The sequence below is a fragment of the Eretmochelys imbricata genome, chromosome 21, assembly GCF_965152235.1.
Source record: "Eretmochelys imbricata isolate rEreImb1 chromosome 21, rEreImb1.hap1, whole genome shotgun sequence".
Classification (NCBI taxonomy): domain Eukaryota; kingdom Metazoa; phylum Chordata; order Testudines; family Cheloniidae; genus Eretmochelys; species Eretmochelys imbricata.
The window spans coordinates 10,948,199-10,971,074 of record NC_135592.1 but is presented as its reverse complement, the minus strand read 5'-3'; the positions used below and the strand labels follow the sequence as shown (position 1 = coordinate 10,971,074).

The 22,876-nt window shown below is 43.4% G+C and overlaps 1 protein-coding gene across 2 annotated transcripts in view; it reads right to left on the bottom strand.

The window, feature by feature from the left end:
- Positions 1 to 20,006, bottom strand: part of BLTP3A (bridge-like lipid transfer protein family member 3A) — a 56,330-nt gene extending 36,324 nt beyond the window's left edge. For both annotated transcript variants that reach the window (XR_013348509.1, XM_077839030.1), the window contains exon 1: positions 19,865 to 20,006. Coding sequence is in view for 1 of the 2 variants with exons in the window: in XM_077839030.1 (XP_077695156.1) it covers positions 19,865 to 19,908 (44 nt within the window). In the remaining variant the exon portion in view is untranslated. The remainder of the gene's footprint in view (positions 1 to 19,864) is intronic.
- Positions 20,007 to 22,876: the final 2,870 nt, after the last annotated feature.

Genomic DNA, 22,876 nt, shown 5'->3' with positions numbered 1-22,876 from the left:
GATCCCTACAACTTTATTAGCTGGAGATAGCACTTTACCTGGCACCAGAAATATCCCCATATACCATGGCCAGCTCCATGGTTCACAACCACAATAAACCTGTCAAGCGTTCAAGCAGCAAGTGAGAGGTATTACATCAATGTGGGTGGAAAGCAGAATGGGGCAGATGGGGGGATGTAAGTCAGTCTTCAGATTGCTGCAGCTGACAACACCTCAGGATTCCCCATGCAGCATTTAAAAAACACTGTTCCAAATATCATGCCTGTCTTTGGAGGAAAAGATCGCAGACTGCTTAAGATTAACATAAGATTACGTTATAGTAACAAACCAAAATATAACTCTGCAGTCTAGAGGAGCAGGGGCTTTCCAGTCACAACTCCTGGGTTCCATTATCAGCACCAGCACTGGGCAAATCACTTCTCTCTGCATCAGTTTGCTCATCTGTAAAACACAGTTACTACACCTACCTCACAGGGCCGTCTCAAGGATAAAGTGATTCTTTGCACAGGGCTTTGAGATCCTCAGATGAAATAATCTTCACATGCAGATCATCATAACCAGGGAGAAGTGTGTGTGCATTTGGGAAGGGGTTTATACAAGAGGCAGTGGTGGTCTATGGCAGTTACAGCCGCAGGGAATTCAGAACGGTGCCTAGTCTTCCCAGCAGCTTCAAAGGAAATGCTTTGATCAACGTCCGTGGAAGAAAGGTTCAATGACTGTGGACAGGTTTCTAAACTAAGTCTGCTGGCAGGCGCTCTCCATTCATGCTGAATGGCAGTCTGAGTTTTGGCAGCATGCATTGCAGGCTTGGATAAAAGTGAATGAAAATAGTTGGGACAGTTAAGAAAATTGACTGCATGGACTATTTCCATTTCTCTGTTTCCAAAGCTCTTTAATAGAGGACATGCAGTATTAGCCAGTACATTCAAACAACAACACTCTTCTTGGGCCTGCCAGGAACAATATCAGCAAGAGCAACTCAAACACACATACTCACTCACTCTCTCTCGGTGGTGGATACCATTTCATCCTCTCAATCACCACCTTGTCAAGACAAGTCCAAATTTGATTTGTGGGGTACTGGCTAAAACTCACTACCACAGTCCCCAGTATCCACAGAAAACTTTCAAGTGGCTAGAGACTCTGATTGTCTTCTTAACCATAGCACTAGGAAACAGGAGACATGGGATCACAGTAGCTAGAGATGGATGTCTAGTTTTGTCCATGCCCCAGTGACCTATGTAAAACTGGTCCCTACAATCTATTTTCCAGTGCTTGGTCTAATCCATTTTTAACCATTTCAAGTACTGGGGCTTCCAACAAAGCCTTTGTGAGAATGAACAGATGCCACTGTTAGCAAATTTTCTCTTTCATCCCATTGCTCCCAATTATACTCCTGCAGATCATCTTAAATAATCTCTCTCCTTTCTTATCATTTACACCTCCCTGTTTTCTGAATTGTCTCTGAATCAGCAGCATGTTTTTGGTAGTCATGTGCCCAGAACTGGATGCCATATTCAAGGTATGATTTTCCCACGCCCCAATGCCAAGCCCTGAAGTGGAGGAGGAAAGAGGCCTGTTGGAGCATCTGTTTTTGAAGATAAGCTAGCAGCATAAGATGACAGAGAAAACACTGCCTGTATGCTTAAAAATCCTGTTTAAGCTACAGTGGTTTACTTGGATTTGGGCTGTAAGAGCACCGTTCTTTGGGGAAAAAAGACTTCTTAGGTGGTTTCTGAACTCCTGATGTTTTAGCTTTCATTTGCTTTAGAGAGTCTTTTGTCTGGTTTTTGGCAGGGAAAAAAAAAAACACAAGAGCATCAACCTTGCTCTTCCATCTTTAACTTTAAAAGGATATCAAAGGTGGGGATTTCATAAGTCAGAGAGCTAGTATCCGATTCATCTCCCTGTACATCTAGATGTCACAAACCTACTTATTGCAAGGGAGAGTTTAGCCAAAGTTGATTGCTGGCCTGAAGCTAGTCTATAGCATTAATACATTTAGAAATCAATATCCTCATTGTAACTGTCCGGCAGGTGCAACACTGTATACAATTGAGCAAATATATCCCCTGCAGGTAGGAAGGATTAGATAAAAAGTACCAGGATGGGATGTCTTAAAGCAGGGGTGGCCAATCTGAGCCTGAGAAGGAGCCAGAATTTACCAATGTACATTGCCAGAGAGCCACAGTAATACGTCAGCAGCCCCCGCCCCACCCCAATCAGCTCCCCAGCCCACAGCACCTCCCGCCTGCCGGCAGCCTCCACCAATCAGCACCTACTCCCCCCTCTCCCCGCCTACCTCAATCACCTGTTTCACATGCGCAGGAGGCTATGGGGGGGAGAAGGGAGGAGCGAGGGCATGCAAGGCTCAGGGGAAGGGGTGGAGTGGGGGCAACGCTTGGGGCAGAGCAAGGGGTTGAGCAGTGAGCACCCCCCAGCAAATTGGAAAGTTAGGATCTATAGCTCCAGCCCCGGAATCAGTGCCTAAGTAAGGAGCCGCATATTAGCCTCTGAAGAGCCGCATGCGGCTCCGGAGCCACAGATTGACCACCGCTGTCTTAAAGAATAATTCTCATCTCCTTCTGCTCATCAGCTCTAGGTCCCTTCCCATTATCTTGACACTGCTGGTGCAAGAGCATTCTCCTCTGCAGGTCCTGCCATCTGAAATACACTTGTTATCTCGCTAGTCTCCTCACATCTCAATTTCTTCTCCCATTGCTATTCTGTAACTGGCACTGTACTGTAACTGTATGTAACTAGCATCTACATTTAAATATATCTCTTTCTATTAATAGTTTTGTAACTATGGGTAAATGTGAGAAATGATTAGTTATACACTGTATGACAGATGCCCCTGATTTTAATTTAGATAGCTAAAGGATAGGATAATATATTGGCAGATGTATATAATTATTACCCACAACACTTACTACTGTTACAGAGTAGCAGATGGAGAAGATATTGAAGTGTGAACAACAGAAGGAACAGGGTAAATTTTCAGCTGAGAGCTGAAAAGAGAAGGAGAGACTGAGAGCTGCTGGGAAGCTGCTTTTGATGTTAGGAGATGCAGAAGAAAAGGCTCTTCTGTTAACAGTGGTGAGCTTATGGAAAGGGACCGAGAGTTCCTTCCTTAATTTGAAACACAAACACACACTTCTATCTGCAGACATAATAGAGAATAGTAGAAGTTAGAGATGGAGGAAATCAATTTAGTCATATCCAGTCATGCCCTGGCCAATGCGGGATTATACCCTACATAGTATATTCCCCAATGTCTTATCTAGTCACGCTTTGTGCCACACAATGGGATTTCCACACTTCTCTGGGGACACTATTTCACTATCACATCTCTCATGCATAGGACATTTCCCTCATATTAAATCTCTATCTCTAGAGCCAAGAATCATACTCACTTGGCAAGAAGGCTCATCGCTGGTAGAGGAAAACATCAATGATTGTAAAACACAGACAAACTTTCCAGGAAAACAGCAGCAGAAGCTTCAGATATAATAAATACAATGAATTTGGGAGAGTGTCTCAGTGGGGAATTAAACTTAGTTTTGGAAGGAAATAAAACTGGGCCAAAGGCCAAAACTTCTTTAAAGAGGGGGAAAGCAGCAACTTGAAAGGCACTACAAATACACAGGAGGAAGAACTAACACCACAATTCAAGGGAGAGAAACCATTTTACTAACTCAGGCTTTCAGCACAACATTACAGCAATCTGTCCACTAAGAACACATGGCATCATTCAACGCAAGACTTAGAGATTTCAGGCTGAGTACAAGGGAAGGGAAATATGTTTAATTAGTATTAGATCTGCCTAATTAGTATTAGATATCTAATGCTAATACTTACATTACTCTAGTCAGTATCACATTAACCTAATTAATCAATCTATTTAGAATTAAATGAAACCAATTAGTATCAGATCAATTAATTCTTTGGAAAATGGAAAGCACCAAGTTATTAATAACATTTATTACTTCCACAGTGATATTCATTTACAAACCATTAACTAATCCACAGCACCCCAGGCAGGCAGGCAGGCTAGTAATATTAACCCAATTCTACAGATGAGGAAAAAAAGAGAAAGGTTAAGTGACTTAAGGTCACACAGGGAGTGAGTTTCAGTGCTAGATAAATGACCCAGGAGCTCCTGGCTGCCATTCCTGTGCTTGGTGCATGCTACTCCACAAGGATAAGGACGTTACTTTTAGCATTTAATTTGGACATGTATAAGATGCTTTCAAGAAGTGTCACCTCTTCTCTATACCCCGTTCAATAGTGTAATGGATGTTGGGTTTCTTGCCTACAGTTGTGGAAGAATGGGGAAATCTCTACCCTGATTCATGATGCAGTCTCCAGTCAGAGGATTCTGCCATGATTAACTCCAGTGGGGGAAACGGAGGTCTAGGACTGTTAGTGTCTGTAATAAGTTCCAATGTGACTTTGTGCTTAGAGAGACACTCCACTCCCTCTTTTACTCACAAAAATAAAAGAAAGTTTGGGTTTCAGAGCCTTGGTTTTAGAGAGTACACAGAGATGTGTGGTGTTTTTTTTGAACAATTAACAAAATTATCCAAAGCACAGGACTTGGTGGTGATGGGAGACTTCAACTACCTAGACATCTGCTGGAAAAATAATACAGCAGGGCACAACAAGTTAATGGAATGGCCAGGAGACAACTTTTTGTTGCAGAAGGTGGAGAAATCAACTAGAGGAGAGGCTGTTCTAGATTTGATTTTGACAAATAGGGAGGAACTGGTTAAGAACTTGAAGACAGAAGGAAGCTTGGGTGAAAATGATCATGAAATGAGAGAGTTCATGATTCTAAGGAATGATTGGAGGGAAAAACGCAAAATAAAGACAATGGACTTCAAGAAGGCAGACTTTTAGCAAACTCAAAGAATTGGTAGGTAAGATCCCATGAGAAGAAAGTGTAGGGGGAAAAAAAAGTTCAGGAGAGTTGGTAGTTTTTTTAAAAAACCATTATTAACGGCACAAGAGCAAACTATCCCAATGCATAGGAAAGACAGGAAGTGTGGTAGGATACCATGTTGGGTTAACGGGGAGATCTTACGACCTGAAACACAAGAGAGTCATACAAAAAGTGGAAACTAGGTCAAATTATAAAGGATTAAAATTTAAAAAAAACAGCATAAGCATGTAGGGACAAAATTAAAAAGGCCAAGGCACAAAACAAGGTTAAACTAGCTAGGGGCATAAAGAGTAACAAGAAAACATTTTACAAGTACATTAGAAACAAGATAAAGACAAAAGACCAGGTTAGTCCATTACTCAATGAGGAGGGAAAGACAAGAACAGAAAACACAGCAATGGTCATAAATGCCTTTTTTGTTTCAGTTAGCAGTGATCAGACGACTAACATAATGAACATCTGTGGGCTCAGATCTGAAGCTAAAATAGGGAAAGAACAAGTTAAGAATTACTTAGACAAGTTAGATGTCTTCTCTGAGCCATTAGCGATTATCTCTGAGAACTCATGGAGGACAGGAGAGATCCCAGAGGACTGGAAAAGGGCAAATATAGTACCTATCTATAAAAAGGGGAAGAGGAACAACCCAGGCAATTATACATCAGTCAGCTTAAACTTTGGTACCTGGAAAGATAATGGAGCAAATAATCAACCAACCAACTTGTAAGCACCTCGAAATAATATGGTAATAAGTAACAGTCCACATGGATTTGTCAAGAACAAGTCATGTCAAACCAACCTAATATCCTTCTTTGATATGGTAACAAGCCCTGTGGATACGGGGGAAAGCAGTAGATGTGATATCTCGACTTTAGGAAGGCTTTTGCTACTGGCTCACATGACCTTCTCATAAACAAAATAGGGAAATATAGCCTAAACAAGCCAACTATAAGATGGGTGCACAACTGGTTGGAAAAACATACTCAGAGTAGTTATCAAAGGTTCACAATCAAGCTGGAAGGACATATTGAGTGGGATCTTGCAGGGATCTCTCCTAAGTCCTGTTCAAGCCAATATCTTCATAAATGAGTTGAACAATGGCATAGAGAATACACTTATAAAGTTTGCGGATGAATACCAAACTGGGAGGGATTGCAAGCACTTTGGAGAACAGGATTAGAATTCATAATTAACTTGACAAACTGGAGAAATGGTCTGCAATAAATAGGATGAAATTCATCTAGGATAAATTCAAAGTACTACACTTAGGAAGGAACAATCAATTGTACAAATACAAATGGGAAATGACTGCCTAGAGATGAGTACAGCGTAAAAAGATCTGGGGGTTATAATGGATCACAAACTAAATGAGAGTCAAAAACGTAATACTGTTGCGAAACAATCACATTTCATTCTACGATGTATTAGCAGGAATGTTGTGAGCAAGACACAAGAAGTAATTCTTCCACTCTCCTCGACACAGATCGAGGCCTCAGCTGGAGTGCTGTGTCCAGTTCTGGGTACCGCACTTCAGGAAAGCTGTGGACAAACTGGAAAAAGTCCAGAGAAGAGCTACAAAAATGATTAAAGGTCTAGAAAACAGGACCTACGAAGGAAGACTGAAAAAACTAGGTTTGTTTAGTCTGGAGAAAGATGACCTGGGGGGCGGGGGTGGCATGATAACAGTTTTCAAATATATAAAAGGTTGTTATAAAGAGGAAGGCGACAAATTGTTCTCCTTAATCAAAGAGGACAGGACAAGAAGCAATGGGCTTAAATTGCAGCAAGGGAATGTGACATTCTGTACCTTGTGGGAGTGCCCTGTAAACCCCATATTCCTCCTTTATATATAATTGTGATCTTGAATGCAAAGCATGCCATGTAAGATATCAGGGGAAAGGTTATGATGTGGTGAAAGTCACTCTTCTATCTAAATATGTATATCATTCTTCTATCTAAATATGTATATCATTGGTGCATATGAAGTTATGAGATTGTGTTGTATGATTGTCAGTTAAACATGATTGTCAGTTAAACAATGGAATTAGCCAGATATTAGCTCCCCTGAGACAACAGCAAGGAAAGCAACCAATCCCCAGGCGGGTGTAAAACCACCTTCAATAACTATTGTTCACCAAGGGAGTTAAAATTGAATGACTCACCTGCATAAGGCTACACCAGGAGAATTAGACCACCACCAGACATGCCTGGACTTGTGTTCTCCACGCACACAGACTAAGGGTATAAAACAGAACACAGTGGCCCCATACTGGGCCTTCCGCTGCACCCCCTACCTACGCAGCAAGCAACAAGGATGCTCAGAAGACTGAAGATTCCAACAGAGGAGACTGTCCCAAGTTTCAAGGGTGAAACCTGTGTAATTTCCAGTGCGTGAGAAAAACTGCTTAATCTAGATGTTGCCCAGTCTAATAGGTTGAGAGTTAAGACTGCGTGCTTATATTTTATTTTATTTTGGTAACTAACTCTGACTTTTTGCCTATCACTTAAAATCTATCTTTTGTAGTCAAGAAATTTGTGTAACTGTTTACCGGTGAGTTTACCTGAAGTGTTTGGTAAATTTGCTCAGGTTTACAAAGGCTGGTGTATATCCACTTTCCACTGATGAAGTGGTGAACCAAATAATAAATCTGCCTTGCTCAAGAAAGGGTCTTGAGCAGTGCAAGACAGGATAACCCCGGGGTACAAGGCTGGGAGCTGGGGATTTGGCTCTGGGAGCATTCATGCAATCTAACTGGGTGTGGGGCTCCATATGCTGTTGTGCTGAGCAATCACAGCACCTGGAGGCATTTGCTGCTTGTCACTAGCAAAGCACTGAGAGAGACAGCCTAGACTGGAGAGTTAAGGGGGCACAGCAGTCCCACGGTCCCAGGCTGCACCCCAGGGATCCTGTCACACGGAGATTTAGCTTAGACATTCGGAAAAACTTCTTAACTGTAAGATAGTTAAGCACTGGAACAAATTACCTAGAGAGTTTTGGAATCTCCATTACTGGAAGTTTTCAAGAATAGGTTAGACAAATACATAGCAGGGATGGTCTAGATAATACTTAGTCCTGTCTCAGTGCAGTGGACTGGACTAGATAACCTATTAAGGTACCTTCAAGTCCTATATTTTTATGATTTCTGTGGTTACGCTAGACAGATTGTTTTGGCTCTTAGGTCACAGCAGGGAGCTAGGTGATGCAGTAAGTAAACATGCTCCCTTTTCATCTGCCTACACATCTGACTAGTAGCTTGCACAGAAAAGCTATACCAGCCTAAGGTACGGTGTGAATCTGAATCACTACAGTAATACTGCTAAAACTCCCTTGGTGGGCACACTTTCTGGTTTAAGAATGCCTCTTTGTTTAGCTTATGTCTCTTTGGAAGGGGTTAAATTAAACCAGAAAAAATAAACAAAGAAAAATCCTCAAACAGGAACAGGCGTGTCCACCCAGGGAATTATACCGGTATAATTACATTGGTGTAACCTCACCAGTATAACTGGTAAAACTTTCTATGTAGACAAGCTCTTAGGTCACAGTGCAGCAAACTTGGTGGCTTACCCTGGTTTATCCACAGCTGATGGTCTCTGCTCAGCATTCAGCACTGGATTAGCAGGTGCATTGCAGTGGGGCAGGATTACAGTACACTGACAAATCTGTGTGAAGGTTGCTTTCACACCATACCTGCCTACACCACAATTGGCTCTTGGTTATCAGGGCTATCAGTCTCTTTGTTCCATGGGCACCAAATTCATCTAACTTAAATAAAAGCCTAGACACTAAACTCTCCAAGGCAAATTATTCAGCTTCACCTGCGTTGTGGAATGTTCGCCTATCTTGCCCAAATCCATTCAGCAGTCAGTTCTCTGAACTCAAGGAATATCACTAGTGCTATTCTCTGCTGTGACTGTTGGACTGCAAGATGACTACTAAAACCAAAAGAAATTGAAAATCCAGTTCAAAGTTCAACCTACGAAAGAAATCTTGGTTTTCAAACACGCTGGGGAGAAGACAGAACCGTTGTACAGGGTAACCTGGTATGTTCACCTATCACAGAGTGTGTCTCCCCCACACATACATCCATTCACTTAGTCCCTTTTAGACCACCTCTCCTTCTGGGTAGGATTAATCAGGGCCATGTATGCTGGAACTTTATGGAGGCTCCAGATCAAGCACACTCTGTACAAAACACAGAGCAAACTCCTATCTCACCAGAAGGAGACTTGTGCAACAGGCCACAAATTAATCTGAAAAAAGAGGGAGTCTTGTCGGGGCTGACACATGCACTTAAGGAGCTGTTTTACTATTTTGAGTCCCTCAGTTGGAAGCTCGACAGTCTTTAAATGCCAACCACTCCATGTTCTGAAGTTTGGAATGCAAAGCGTGTTCAGCTGCCAGGGTACTTCCCAAGACTAAACCACAAGCAAATAATAGCACAAGCGAAGACAACTAGAAAGCAGGGCATAAGCTGGGGAATTTTACACCATCTTTTTTCCTTCGTGGTAGTTGGTAGCCCCTCCTCTAAGGTTTTGAGCAACTCTTTATTTTGCAATCTGATTCCCCTCGCAATTTATTTCCAGCCACTGGAAATTAAAGGCTATTGTGTAATTTAGATTCAATACAATGGTTGTGTGGGAAGTGAGGGCAGAAGAACAAGTCCAGGCGAAATACTACAAGAGCAGGGAATGGGAATCAGGATTACTGAATTCCATCCTAGCTCTGTGACTTTGAATAACTTCCCTCACCTCATGGTTACTTTGTTTTCTCATCTGTAAAATAGGGACAGTACCTATCACACAAGGAGGCTGGTAGGCTTATAGTTAGTCACTATTAGTAAAGCACTATTGTGCATGGGTGCATATATACACACCATACATTCGTCCAATATAATGTATGGAGTATGTGGTAAATGCCAAGTATTAATACAATCATACAAATGGTTGGTAAATATGAATTATTTGGAGGGAAAATAAGCAGGGGTACAGGGAACGTTCGTGACTTGTACAAAGCCACACTATAAGTCAGTGTCAGAACTGGGAACTGAACCCAGGAGTTCCTGCCTCCTGCATTGTAGAAGTCCAAATTATTCTCTCTCACAATAAGTCTCCTTCTAACTTGCCAGACAGAATGCACATTCCTCTACACGGCTTTGTGATCTAGGTGAAAGTGGTTTGAGCCTATCAAGAGCCAAGCTGTAGCTACCTGCTTTGCAGAACTGTCAGTTTTGCTCTTTTGATGAACTACCGTGCAGTACATTTCTGATTTTAAAGATAACTTTATAGGGAAAAAAGCAGGCCCTGTCATGTGTGCACACACTTCCCCACCCACTGACCACAAGGAAGTAGTAGCTAGCTGTTACTTTTCCCAGCATGTGATCTGGGGTCTGTATTTGCAAGAAGAATTAATCAATACATGCAAAAAACAAAAAACAGGACTCAAAGCCACCAAGGCTGTAACAGAAGAAGTAGTTACCAAAGCATTTCCCTAAAGCTCTGCATCCACAGTCCTGCATGTGTTGCAAGAAAGGGGTATGCGGAAATTTAAGAGACTGAAGCCTATAAACTAGTGGTTTTCAAACTGAGGTCCGCAGCTCATCAGTTACCTTGACAGTTCTTCCTTCAGAATGAAGTATTACTAGAATCAATGTGACAGTCTATTGGGGAGTGGAGGATTGAAATATATGGTTTACAGGAGTCCCTCTCTTATGGAAAGGACTGAAGAGACCCTTGCTTTGAACTGTTTTCACCCTGTACCTGAAAATGTTTCCAAGTCTATATTCAGAGCAATATATGAATGTTAATGAGTTAAGTCTCTCATCGTTAGGATGAGGCAAGTAAGTATTATTCCTATTATACACCTGAGGAAACTGAGGCAGAGAGCTGAAGTGACTTTCCCCAAACCATACAGCTGATCATTTTGGGCTGGATTTACCAGACATCATCTCCTTAACTCCCTGAAAAGAAGAGAGGCATTATTCCCATCTGTCAGTTAGATAAATAACACAAGACTAGCCTTCTTGAGAGACCATCCATTGCCCTGCATCCTTGTCACAGCATTAAAGTCAGCAGGTGCAGAACTGCTGATCATCTTGAGGTATTGTCTCAAGGGGACAGGAAGCAGGGGCTTTTGCAACAAAAGCTGGGGATTCTGGAGTTTTCTGCTACTTTATAGAGACCGGTACCCTTCAAAGAGAAGACTCCAAACATTTGCGTCTCCACTTCCATTCTCTGTCATGGGGTGGATGCAGACTGTTTCAGGATGGGCTGCAGAATTTATTTTTGATTTTCCATTAGCGTCTGCTTCAAGATTTATTGCTCAGGCCATGTTTCTTTTGATTGTAAAGCATGTGTTCTGTTTCATTTGGGGCACAAGGCACCTTACCAGCTGGTTCAGGAGCACAGCACGTTGAAAAAGCAATAACGTGATGCTTTTGCAGAAGGGAAACTTCCATTCCACTAATGGTTTATCATCAATTTTTAAACTGCTGGAAGCTGTGTGGTTTTACACACTTCCCCTCAGCTGTAACAGTTATTTTAGGCAAGTTGTGGTCCCGAACTTTATGAGGAACTGTAAATCCCTCAGATACTGTGCACAGTGCACATAAGGGGCATAGGCTTTCTGACACTGGCCACCTGTGGGCCTCAACCTTGACTTAAGATGAACCATTTCTAGGAATGGGAGGGGAGTTCAGTCTACATGGTCCATTCAGTCATCAGTCTCTCTGCTGGGACTATCAAAAAGAGAGACACAATGCCAAAAGTGAACAATTTTGAGGTATGGATACTCATTCATTTATAAGTGGACTGAGTCTCCAGAGTTCCTTTCACATAGAGCATTGCATGATAACGACACAATGGTAAGGACTTTCAATCACTACTCAACTGGATTGGTTTCAAGCAGGTTTAGAGAGGTGAAAGGCTGTATAAGTCCCACTACCAATTCTCTGCAGCAGAAGTCCTGCTTGCTTTTAGTCTGTTGCTGCCCAGCTGCCTTGTGGCAGGTAGCAAAAGTCCATATGGAAATAGCTCTCCTACAAACAGCTAGTAAAGGAAATAGACATTTCAATATCTGCAGGTTAGACCAACGGCAGAATGCAGTTTCATCTCTGTGCAGTTTGAAATCTAGCTCAATCCAGTCAGAGGTGCTGTTCTGGTGAGCACCTTCAATTACTTCAAGGGGCCAAATAAGATGACCAGTATCAGACCATTCCAAGGATTGTGATCCATTAAACTAAAGCAGTGCATTTCCAGTTAGCTTAAAGCATGAGCAGAGGGGGGAAAAAAGATACTAAAAGAAATTAAAAGAGTTATAAGGTGAACAAATAACATCTTGCATTTACATTGCACCTCTTAGCCTCAAGAACCCCAAAGCACTTTACCAACCACACGTGCAGTAGTCACTTCAACCACCACCGAAAGGCAACCACCCGAGGGTGGCATGCAGCAGTTGCTTACAAGCACACAGCAACAGTGCATAACAGATTAGGACAAGAAGTGAAAAATCACATATGCAAGTAAACCTACTGGGGAATTTAGAAGGGCAGATGGTAATTTCCAGAGTTAAGCATTTAGCCAGGAAACTGGGGGTACTGATGAAAATAGGAAGTGCATACAACTGTAGGATTTTCTCCATTCCACGCATGACTCAGAGATCATCAGGCCAGCAGGGACCACTATAATCATCTACTCTAACCTCCTGCCTAATACAAGCTGAACAACCTCCCCCAGTAATTCCTGATGGAGGCAACATCCCACTTTCCTGACTTACACATTGCTCTACTCCCTCTCTCAGTGCTTTCTAGGAAACGATAAGTCTCCTTAGGCAAAGGGGTCTTCCTGACACCATTGCCATCTGGGCCTCTGAGTGAAGCTTGAAACACTATGTAGCAAGATGTTGACCTAGTGCAAGGAGAGTAACTGAGCAAGGAGGCATTCTAGTATCATATATGTAACATGGGGGTGAGGGCCAGATGGATTCTGGACATCTGCATGGCCAGACATTAACTCCTCCCTGAGTCCAGCTGAAGAGCCCGATATGTGTTTTATTGGAGAATAAGTGTGGTCTAGTGGTCAGAGAGCCAGACTGGAAGGAGGTGATCTGGGTTTTGTTACTAGTTCAAATATAGATACATTACCCCCTTTGGTTGATTCCTTGTGTGTAAAAATAAGAGTAATAAAACTCATCCACCTCATGGGACGAGGAGGATGCATTCATCAATGCTGGTAAAATGCTTTGGGATCCCTAGGTAGAAGATGCTAAATAAGTCTTCCAAATGAGTCTGTGAAATGCTTACTGGTCACATGAAGCTGACTTCTCATTTCCAGCTGCTAAATTGCATTAAAAGATAAAGATATGTTAAATGCTTTCCTGATATTGCTTTTTCACATAGGCTACTGCTGTAATTGCCACTGGGATGTTATGTGATTGCAAACAAAATGGGAGGTGAGTCAACACAATTTTGACAGGAGGATGGGAGGGAGGGAACATGGCCTGCACAACTGTGAATGGGAGTGGAGTGTCCATGAGACCATATTCTGATGTAGCCCACCACATCAAAGACTTTGGAAACCCTATGCTTGAGAAATTTGAAGTATCAAAAGTTTGCAATACCACCTTAAATTTGACCTGCCACTGGTATTAATTTCCATACATGTAATAATAATTGGTTTTCAGAATCGTTTGCCAAAATTTTTGAAAAATTCCTCTGCTTCTAAAAGATTTACACAAACAGACCCATACTGCAGAAAGGAAGCTTTAATATTAGGCTATGTAAGACACAATTCTGTCAAAATCTCTATCTTTTCCTATCCCTACTATCAACTGTATGGACAATGTGATAAAACTTGTAGAGCAATCAATGAAACTAACTATGCACCCTTACACCCACCGTCACAAATGCTGACAATTAGGCTTCAACCTCTGTCACGTTGGTTGTACAGCAGAACCCCAGCGTTACGAAAACCAGAGTTATGAACTGTCAAACACACATCTCATTTGGAACCAGAAGTGCGCAATCAGGCAGCAGCAGAGACCCAAAAAAAAGCCCCAATACAGTACAGTACTGTGTTAAACAAACTACTAAAAAAATAAAGGGAAAGTTTTAAAAAAAAATGTTGACAAGGTAAGGAAACTGTTTCTGTGCTTGTTTAAATTAAGATGGTTAAAAGCAGCATTTTTATTCTGCATAGAAAAGTTTCAAAGCTGTATTAAGTTAATGTTCTGTTGTAAACTTTTGAAAGAACAATAACGTTTTGTTCAGAGTTACAAACAACCTCCATTTCTAAGGTGTTCGCAACTCTGAGATTCTACTGTATTCTCCAAAGACGTCCCTTTCATCCAGGAATCTTCAAATCCATGGAAAGGAATAACGCTGAACACAAGCTGATTGTGGGTGAGGAATTCCAACAGAAGACACCTAAGAGTAGATTAATATCTCCTTGTCATCAGATTGCCACATTCCCCTCTGGGTTCCCATGACTCCAATTGTTCTCAGTCTCACTCTGTATCACAGACTTGCCTTTCAGGAGAAGGCACGGTCCATTAAAACCTCCAAACCAAGGTCCATACCAGTGTTCCCATACCAGTGTTCCAATTGAACCGGTGGGGTTGTATGAGAAAAATAACCAAATGTGAAGTGTGTGGGGTAAAAATGCCCATGAGCACAAAAGAACTGTGCCTTGGCACTTTCTATGAGATCTGAGACAAGGGTCTTTGTCAGAGTCAGTCCCAGTCCCTTGCCTGATCACAAGTATGGTGGGTTCAGCAGAGACAAGAAAAGTGACAGCATAATGCAATCAGGTGTGTTCATATCACCCCCATCTGTAACGACTAAGGCCAGCTGCCTAGGCCACTTGGTGACACAATAAACAGCACCATTCCATCATCACATAAACAGCAAGGAGAAGCTAATTCAGTTCTCCACAGAGTTGTTCTCTCTGCTGTCTCTGCGATGGTGCCAATTTTCCCACTATTCTCACCACAGTCAATTTTAGCACTGGCTTCTCCCACTTTCCACAGACAACTGAAGCTTCTCCATAACTCCTGCCCAACCTACACCAGTGCTCCTCTCCTCCTACACATCCCACCCTGTTCCCAAGACACCACCCCAGCTTTTCTGCTGACTGCTCCCTTTGTTCCTTCACCCACTCCTGACTCAATCAATGCCTTCTTTCACACCGCCCCTCCTGGCTTGAAATGGGTAAAGCTTGCCAGCCCCCCTCTTTGCCTCCTCAGAAACCACATAAAACCTACCATAACCTGTGAAATAGTGATTACACATCCCATTTTGCATCACACCCACTCATGCCATTACAGTAAGTTATTTGGCACAGGGACCCTTATCTATTGGGCAGAGATTACCCAGCACCCTATATACTCATGTATGGTTTTAAGTGTGTAATAAAATGAAGCTTTAGGAAACTTTTGTTAAATCTAAGGGCAGGTCTACACTATTGCTTAAGTCAGTCTAATTATTTCACTCAGGAGTGTGAAAAAGAAACCCCCCAGCGATGCAACCTACCTAAGTTCTGTCCACACTGGTGCTACGTCGGCGGGAGAGCGTCTCCTGCCGACATAGCTTCCGCCTCTCATGCAGGTGGAGTAATTATGCCAACGGGAGTACGTTCTCCCATCGGCATAGAGCGTCTTCACCTGACGCGGTGCAGCTGTGCCAATGTTGCGCTTCTAGTGTAGACCTGCCCTAAGAGTGGACAGAAATTTTCCCCATGCAATTCAACAAAAATAAGACTTCACCCCTGCCGTGTAGTGAACCCAAACAGTACAACAGGAGTGCAACCGTAACCAAATCTCGTCACTACCCTGTGCCTCAGTTTCCCCACTTGTGGAACGGAGAGGATAATACTGAGCTACCTTTACAAAGCAAAGATCAAGCACTTGGCTTCAGTTATATGAGTGCTAAGTATTACTAGTGCATTCAAATGATATTAGTCTGGTTTCACTGTCCAAGCTGAGTGAAATGGAAAACATTAAAGGGATCACTCTTTAGACTGGGTGTGTCAAAAAAAACACAGGGTGTGTCAAAACACAGGGTGTGTCAAAAAAAAACACAGGGTGTGTCAAAAAAAAAGATTTTATAAAGGCTAAGATCAAGAGATGTGTTTCCATTAATGATTACAAATTACTAAATTAAAAAAGTATTTTATTGTGTATGCACCTAAGGAGCCCAAACAGGGATTAGATCCAAGGCACTATACAAATACACAGACAATCCCTGCCTCAGAAAGCTCACAATCTCGGATCTTTGATTCCGATATAAACATTCTCCCACAGTGTTTGCAACCCAACCATAGCAGCCCCTGACCAATGCAAGAGAACTAGACAGTGAAACCAACTATTTTCCTTCTGCAAGCTAAAAATAGTGCAAGAAGATAAACAGCACGGATGGTGAAAAAGACATTCAAGATTTTAGATGCTTTCCATTTTAGGAATGGAATGGAAAATAATGTGTTAAAAAAAACCCACAACATGAATAAAGTTTTTTTTAAGATGTATTCTGAGGCCAGTGCCCCATCATCCACATCAAAACTCACCTTTGCAGAAGATCTCTGCAAAGTGATAATCATTATTCCACTGCAAGTGTATGTGTTTCATTTCTTCTGAATAAAAGCTACCAAACAATTTGATACAATATAACTGTCCTTTGGATTTCCCTGACCTTGGAGTCTCAGTTTTCCCTTCCTTGTGAATTCCCAGACACAGAGATAACACACACACACAACTTTAATTGAGGAGGCTGCAAAAGAAACAAGGAATTATTTCAAATTAAAATTGAAAACAGAAAATAAAGAGAGCTTAATGATTCAGTAGCAAAGCTTCTCTCGAGCACACACACAGTTAGAAGAGAGACCCACATGAATAAAGAGTTGGGTTATTTTATGTGAAAGAAAACTGTAGTAGCAATATTAGAAATGCAGATTATAATAGTGATGTTGCTTTTCTACAGCAGCTTTAAACTGTGAAGGCTCAAAGCACATTAAATCTCTCAATCCCTGTGTAAATTACAAAAACTCATTTTATAGGTAGTGACTCAGGCCTCAGTCCTGCAAGCTATTCAGTTCACTTGGACAGAGCCCCAATGAAGCGAACAGCATGAAGAATTGGAGCTTGACTGACTAGTCCAAAACAACACCCCAAGCCAGTAACAATACCAGGAGTAGAACCCAGAAATCCTCCTGACTCCAAGATCACTGCTCACACCATTAGCCCATAGTCCAGGCACTGCAACAAAGGACTGGAAAAAGGCAAAACTGAGGACTGTAAAATAACTAGATTAGGAGGAGAACGAGGTGGGGGGAGGGGAGTTCATGAGCAAAAAAGGTCACTAAAAAGGGGTTTCGGCAGTGCACAGTAAAAAGGGCAAGCGGCAAGAATGAGACAAAAGATTAAGGGGCCCACAAATAGCAGTGAGGAAAGGTTACATGCACAAAGCAAATGACAGCATTATGTATTGGCAGAAAATGTGTCATTTAATCATGGGGGCTAGTGAGACACAGAGAACACATTAGCTTTATTAAGGTCTCCATTACTAACTGGTCCAGTGTACTCTTGTGCACTTTTCCCAATTATGAATGGGTCAGCGCCTCCTGACAAGAACGCTGAATCCAAAATGCACACAACATGCTGGTTTGGGGTAGGGGAAGGTGGGAAGCTTGGAAGTTGTGTGCTGTCAGGACTAGCAGAAAATCATTTAAATTAATGAATTTAAGAAGTCTACTAGCAGGCTGTGTTACATTCTTGTTGGTACAAAGGTGGAGGGGAGATCAACTAGTGACTCACAGAACAGCCTTAAACAGATGCTTTACAGATGCTCATTTAATGTTTGCAGAGGTTCTTTCCAGGTCCCAGAAATGCTAAGATTTTACCTTCAGTCTAAAAATATACAAAGTCTGCCAACCTCAGTGTACCTAAGCTGTTCATGGTGGAAAACAGGGCAGAGAGACTACTCCTTGGGTCCCTTCTAGCTCTGCCACTGACATTACGTAGCCTTGGGTAAGTCACTTTGTCTCTGTTTCCCCACCTGTAAAATGAGGATAAATGCTTGCCCATGTTTACGCTTTAAGAGCTTTAGGTGAAAGGTGCCATGTAATATTTTGCCTTCATCCACTTCATGCAAGTTTCCCAAGCCTCATACCAACCCCTTTGAAGTGACCTCGTTTTAGAGCTGAAGTGGTTTGCCCAAGGTCCCACACAGCTAGTAATAATACCTAGCGCTCAGATAGCAATTATCGCCCTAGATCACAAAGCACTTGTCAAAGGAAGTCAATATTCTCCCATTTTAGAGATAGGGAAACTGAGGCACAGATAAGTGATTTGCCCAAGGTCACCCAGCAGGTCAGTGGGAAACCCAGGAACAGAGGTCCTATGCATTAACCACTAGATATTGCTTCCTCTTAATATAAGTTTGATGTATTACTAGAGACATTAATATAAAACCTCAAGTCACTCAGTGTTTTGTCAATCTATCACGACTGTGTGCAATATTCTGCTCCTGTCTCCCCTGGATTCACTTACCATAACTCCCCCACCTCATTACCACTTATCCCTACTCTTTCTTTCCATTAATTTCTTAGCCTTTTTACTCACATATTCACTACCTATCAGTTTCACTTACTCAAACCTCTTACTTAAAAAGCTTCCCCACATCCCCTTTCACATCTTAGGGTTACCAAATCCAAAAGTACCAAGGAAAACCCAAATTAATTTAACATCTCCTCAGTTAGGCCTCTATGCTTTACTTTAACACAAATAGGACTGAACTAACTAGACTGAGGGAGGCAATCATTGGAAAGCAGGCCAGAGGGACATCTATGAATGATCTTTCATTCCTTCCATTTCACCTTCTCTGAGAGCAGCACTGATGCCTGGAGAAACTCATTAACTTTCCATTCACTCCCACTAAATCGTTTCTAACCTGCCAGCCAACCCTGTGCTACAGGAAGACACACACATACAGAGAGAGAGAGAGGAGGGTTGGTAGGATGAACGGGAAAAGCTGAGGAGGAAACAGTGGTATCAGCCCCAGAATCTGTCCTTGTGCCGATATATGGGAGGGTGGGGAGAACTGCTGGGAAGGCAGGGGAATGGGAAAAGGAGGGGAGCAGGACAGAGGTAGTATCCTCTCTCATCTGAACAGAATCTATTCCTGAGCCAGTGGCAGAATCACTGATGGGACAGGAGCACTTTGGTGAGGCAACCACAGCAGCAGGGAGGCTGGGAGGCCCTCTTACCTATGTCGGGGTGTCAATACCAAGCTGCAAGGAATGAACAGGGAGAAAAGGAGAGACATGGGGCAGGGTAGGAAGCACGGGGGAGAAGAGGAGCAAGACAAGGAAAATCAAGATAGTTGGGAGACTCTGGTGACACCCCCTTTACCTGGTCAGGTGCTTCAGAGCATGCTCCCACCACAGACCCCCCTCCTACCTGAGGGCAACTACTGCAGGAGATGGGGGTGAAAGAGGGGCTAGGGGAGATTGGGGGGGAGACAGGTGAGGAACACTCACCACCCCACTTGTTTCCAAGGCAGGAGGGGAGCCTTCCCCCCTTCCCTATTACCCCTAGTGGCGGGCAGCCTGACCCCGCACTTCTCGGGGAGGGAGGGTGCCGGTGGGGCACGGGGAGAAAGGGCTGGCTATGGGCATAGAGGCCCAGGAGGGACGGGGGGCGTGTCCCCCACAATGAGGGCAGAGTCTTCGGGGCGGGGGGGGGGACGAGTAGCACTGAGGGGCGGGGTCTCGGGGTCTGTGAAGGGTCCTTGGGGTAGCGAGCTGGGAGGCACCCCCTAAATGTGGGCAAGGTCTTGGGGGGGGGGCAGGGCTGGGGGCGGGTCTCCGCGGTGTGCGGGGGGCACGTAGGGTCCCCGCGGTGTGCGGGGAGGGGGGCAGGGCAGGTCGGTGTCTCACCTGGACAGGTGTTTCAGGATCTGCTTCTTGATGATGCCGGCCATAGCGGGTCCGGGCGGGGGGCGGCTCCTGCCGCTCGGCGCGCGGGGTCCCCAGCCCCTCACCCGTTGCCGCCCGCGGAGCCGGCTCCTGCCATCTCCCTGACAGCCCTCCCCGACTCCGCCAGCATCCCGGCTAGCACCGCGGCGGCCCACTGAGCGCCGTCTCTAGCGCCACCTACCAGCGAGAGGGCGAGGGAGCGCCCAGCCAAGCAGCAGCGCCCTCTGCCGGTCCGAGGAGGCGAGCCCAGCTGCGTTTGTCCCTCTCCCAGCCAGTAACACGCCCCCCACCCTCCCCTGCACTGACACCCATAAGGACCCCACCCTGCAGCGTGCACCTAGAACTACCTCAGGACCAACGCCAGGTGGCAGCACCCACCACCCACCTACCTTGCTCCCCCCCACAGGTGGCCCACTGCCCCCAGGTGTGTGGGGAGGGGGGCCCTCACCTCCCCCCTGCCATGGTCTCATCAACTGCACTAGCCCGCGGCTCCACCAACCAAGACAAGCATGCTGCCCCTCCTACACCCTTAAGACTGTAACCCACCCTCCCAGGGCTCCACATAATCATAAGCATAGTTACCCTGTCTTGTCCACACATCTGAACAGAGCCTTTTCCAAAGCATGGAAGGTGAAGAATTATTTCCCTCTCTACTCTCCCTAGGACACACAGTGGGGCACTGGCAAAAGTTAGGCTAGTCCATATTAAGAAGTTTTGCTAAAATAGCAATGTGAGTTGGGGGGTGATTCCTCCCTAGCAACATTTCTATATCAGCAAAAGCCCTAACGTACACAGTTATACTGGACAAACCAAAAAAGGGGGTGTGCGCTTTTTTGGCAGTATAGCTTACTTGGTTGGGGGAACAAGCAAGCACGCTTTTGCAGGTATAAGCTGCATCTGCACTTGAAGAGTTTGTCATCTCATTTACTCTCCACCCAGTACCTATATACATCACACAGCAGTAAGTTTGGCTACTCAGAGAGCAAGCAGCAGTTTTTTTGCCAGAGGCTTAACACCAGACTAGCAGGAGCATCACTGGTAAAGTAGCAGAAGATCAGCTTGCATGGTTTCTGATTCTCCGCTATGACAGGATTAGGGCATGAACATTAGAGGAGCTACATTTACCTCTGTAAAAACAAAGCAGAGGATCACATGAGCTACTATGCTATAAAGAAATGTCCTACCTCAGTTGCTTCCTAGTCCCTGCCTTTGTCTCTATTACAGCATTTATCACTCATGTTTTTGGACCAATCTCAGATTCTTATTGGCAGAAAATCTTCCACTTAGTCTCACACCTCCTCTCTACCCAGATTATTTCCAGAGACATTTTCAGGCAAGCAAATACTTTAACTCTAAAGGGGTCATGGGACAAGTTAAAAAAAAAAAAAACATTTAACAAATAACTTCACCTGTTACTTGTGTCGGGCAAGACTGAAATGGAAAAAAAAATAGTTTAATTTAATTTAATTTCTTCTTTGATGCTTTTTGATGCACTCAAATTGGACAGCAAAAACAGATTAGTCAGTTTCACTCTGCAGTTCCATACACCCATACAAAAACTACAACAGATGGATTGTAAATACAAGAAGCCAATGTGATGTGTATGTTCTGTTTTAAGTGACTCAGTGAAATGTTGCAACAACAACAAAATAATGGGAATGATTCTATTGCTCCTTCAGTTTACCAGCCCTGTGTTTTATGTCACATTTCAGTATGTCAGTTTCTTAACACCCAAATATCCTACCCTAGACAATAAACCCTTCTTCTTTACTGACCATACTCTACTTTGGGAGATGATTGTAATCTTAGGGGGAGAAAAAAAAGTCTCAGTGTCACCCCAAAAAAATCCGTTTGAGTTGGCAGATTTGTGCTGGAGAAAATAATTGGCTGACTTCAACATATGGTTGGACATATTCAACCCTTTGCAACCATAGATCAAAACTAGGCAGATTTCAAGCCAGCCCCTTATCTTTCCAAGGTAGATACACATACAACAGAGTTCCACACGGTTTACTCTGTGTCTATCTTTCCTACAAGCCTTTAGAAACCAAGGCTTTGCTGTAAAAAGACAAGATCTCCTGATATTATAAGTAAGAGGGTTTTCCTTTTGTTCCTAACTAAGGTCTCCTCTTCCCCTGCCACTGTGCTGCAATAAAAATGGTCATGCTACTGCCTGAAGTGGATGTTTGCCCAGGATTTTTGTCAGGCTAAGGAATGGAAAAGCTGATCTAGGATTCATTTGATAAATAATTCAGGAACAGGAATGCAATTCATGCCAGTCAACATGGCTTTATGGAAAATAGGTCTTGTCAAAGAATGAAATCAGGTTTGTTGGACGAGATTACAAGTTTGTTGATAACACTTTTATAAAGCATTTGACTTAGTACCACATGATGTTCCAATTCAATAGTTAGCACTATACAATGTCAATGAAGCATATGTTAGATTGAATCAAAACTGGCTAACTAACTGATCTCAATATGTAGTCAATGAGGAATCACCACATAGGGTTGTTTCCCGTGGGGTTCCTCAGGGATCAGTACTAGGCCTGACACCATTCAACACTTTCATCAACCATCTGGAGGTAAATATAACATCACTGCTGATAACACAAAGATTGGCCCAGTGGTAAATAATAATGAAGACAGGGCAGCCCTACAGAGCAATCTGGATCACTTAGGAAGCTGGGCCTATTCAGCAAAATGTGTTTATTACAGCCAAATGTAAAGTAATACATCTAGGAACAAGGAATGCAGGCCACACTACAGAATGGGGGAGCGTATCCTGGAAAGCAGTGACTCTGAAAAGCATTATCGGGTCATAGTAGAGAAGTAACTCAGCACAAGCTCCCAGTGCATTGCTATGCCAAGAAGGGCTAAAGTTATCCTCAGATGTATCAACTGGGGAATATTGAATATGAGTAAGGAGTTGATTTTACCTCTGTACAGAGCACAAAGATACCAACACTGGAAT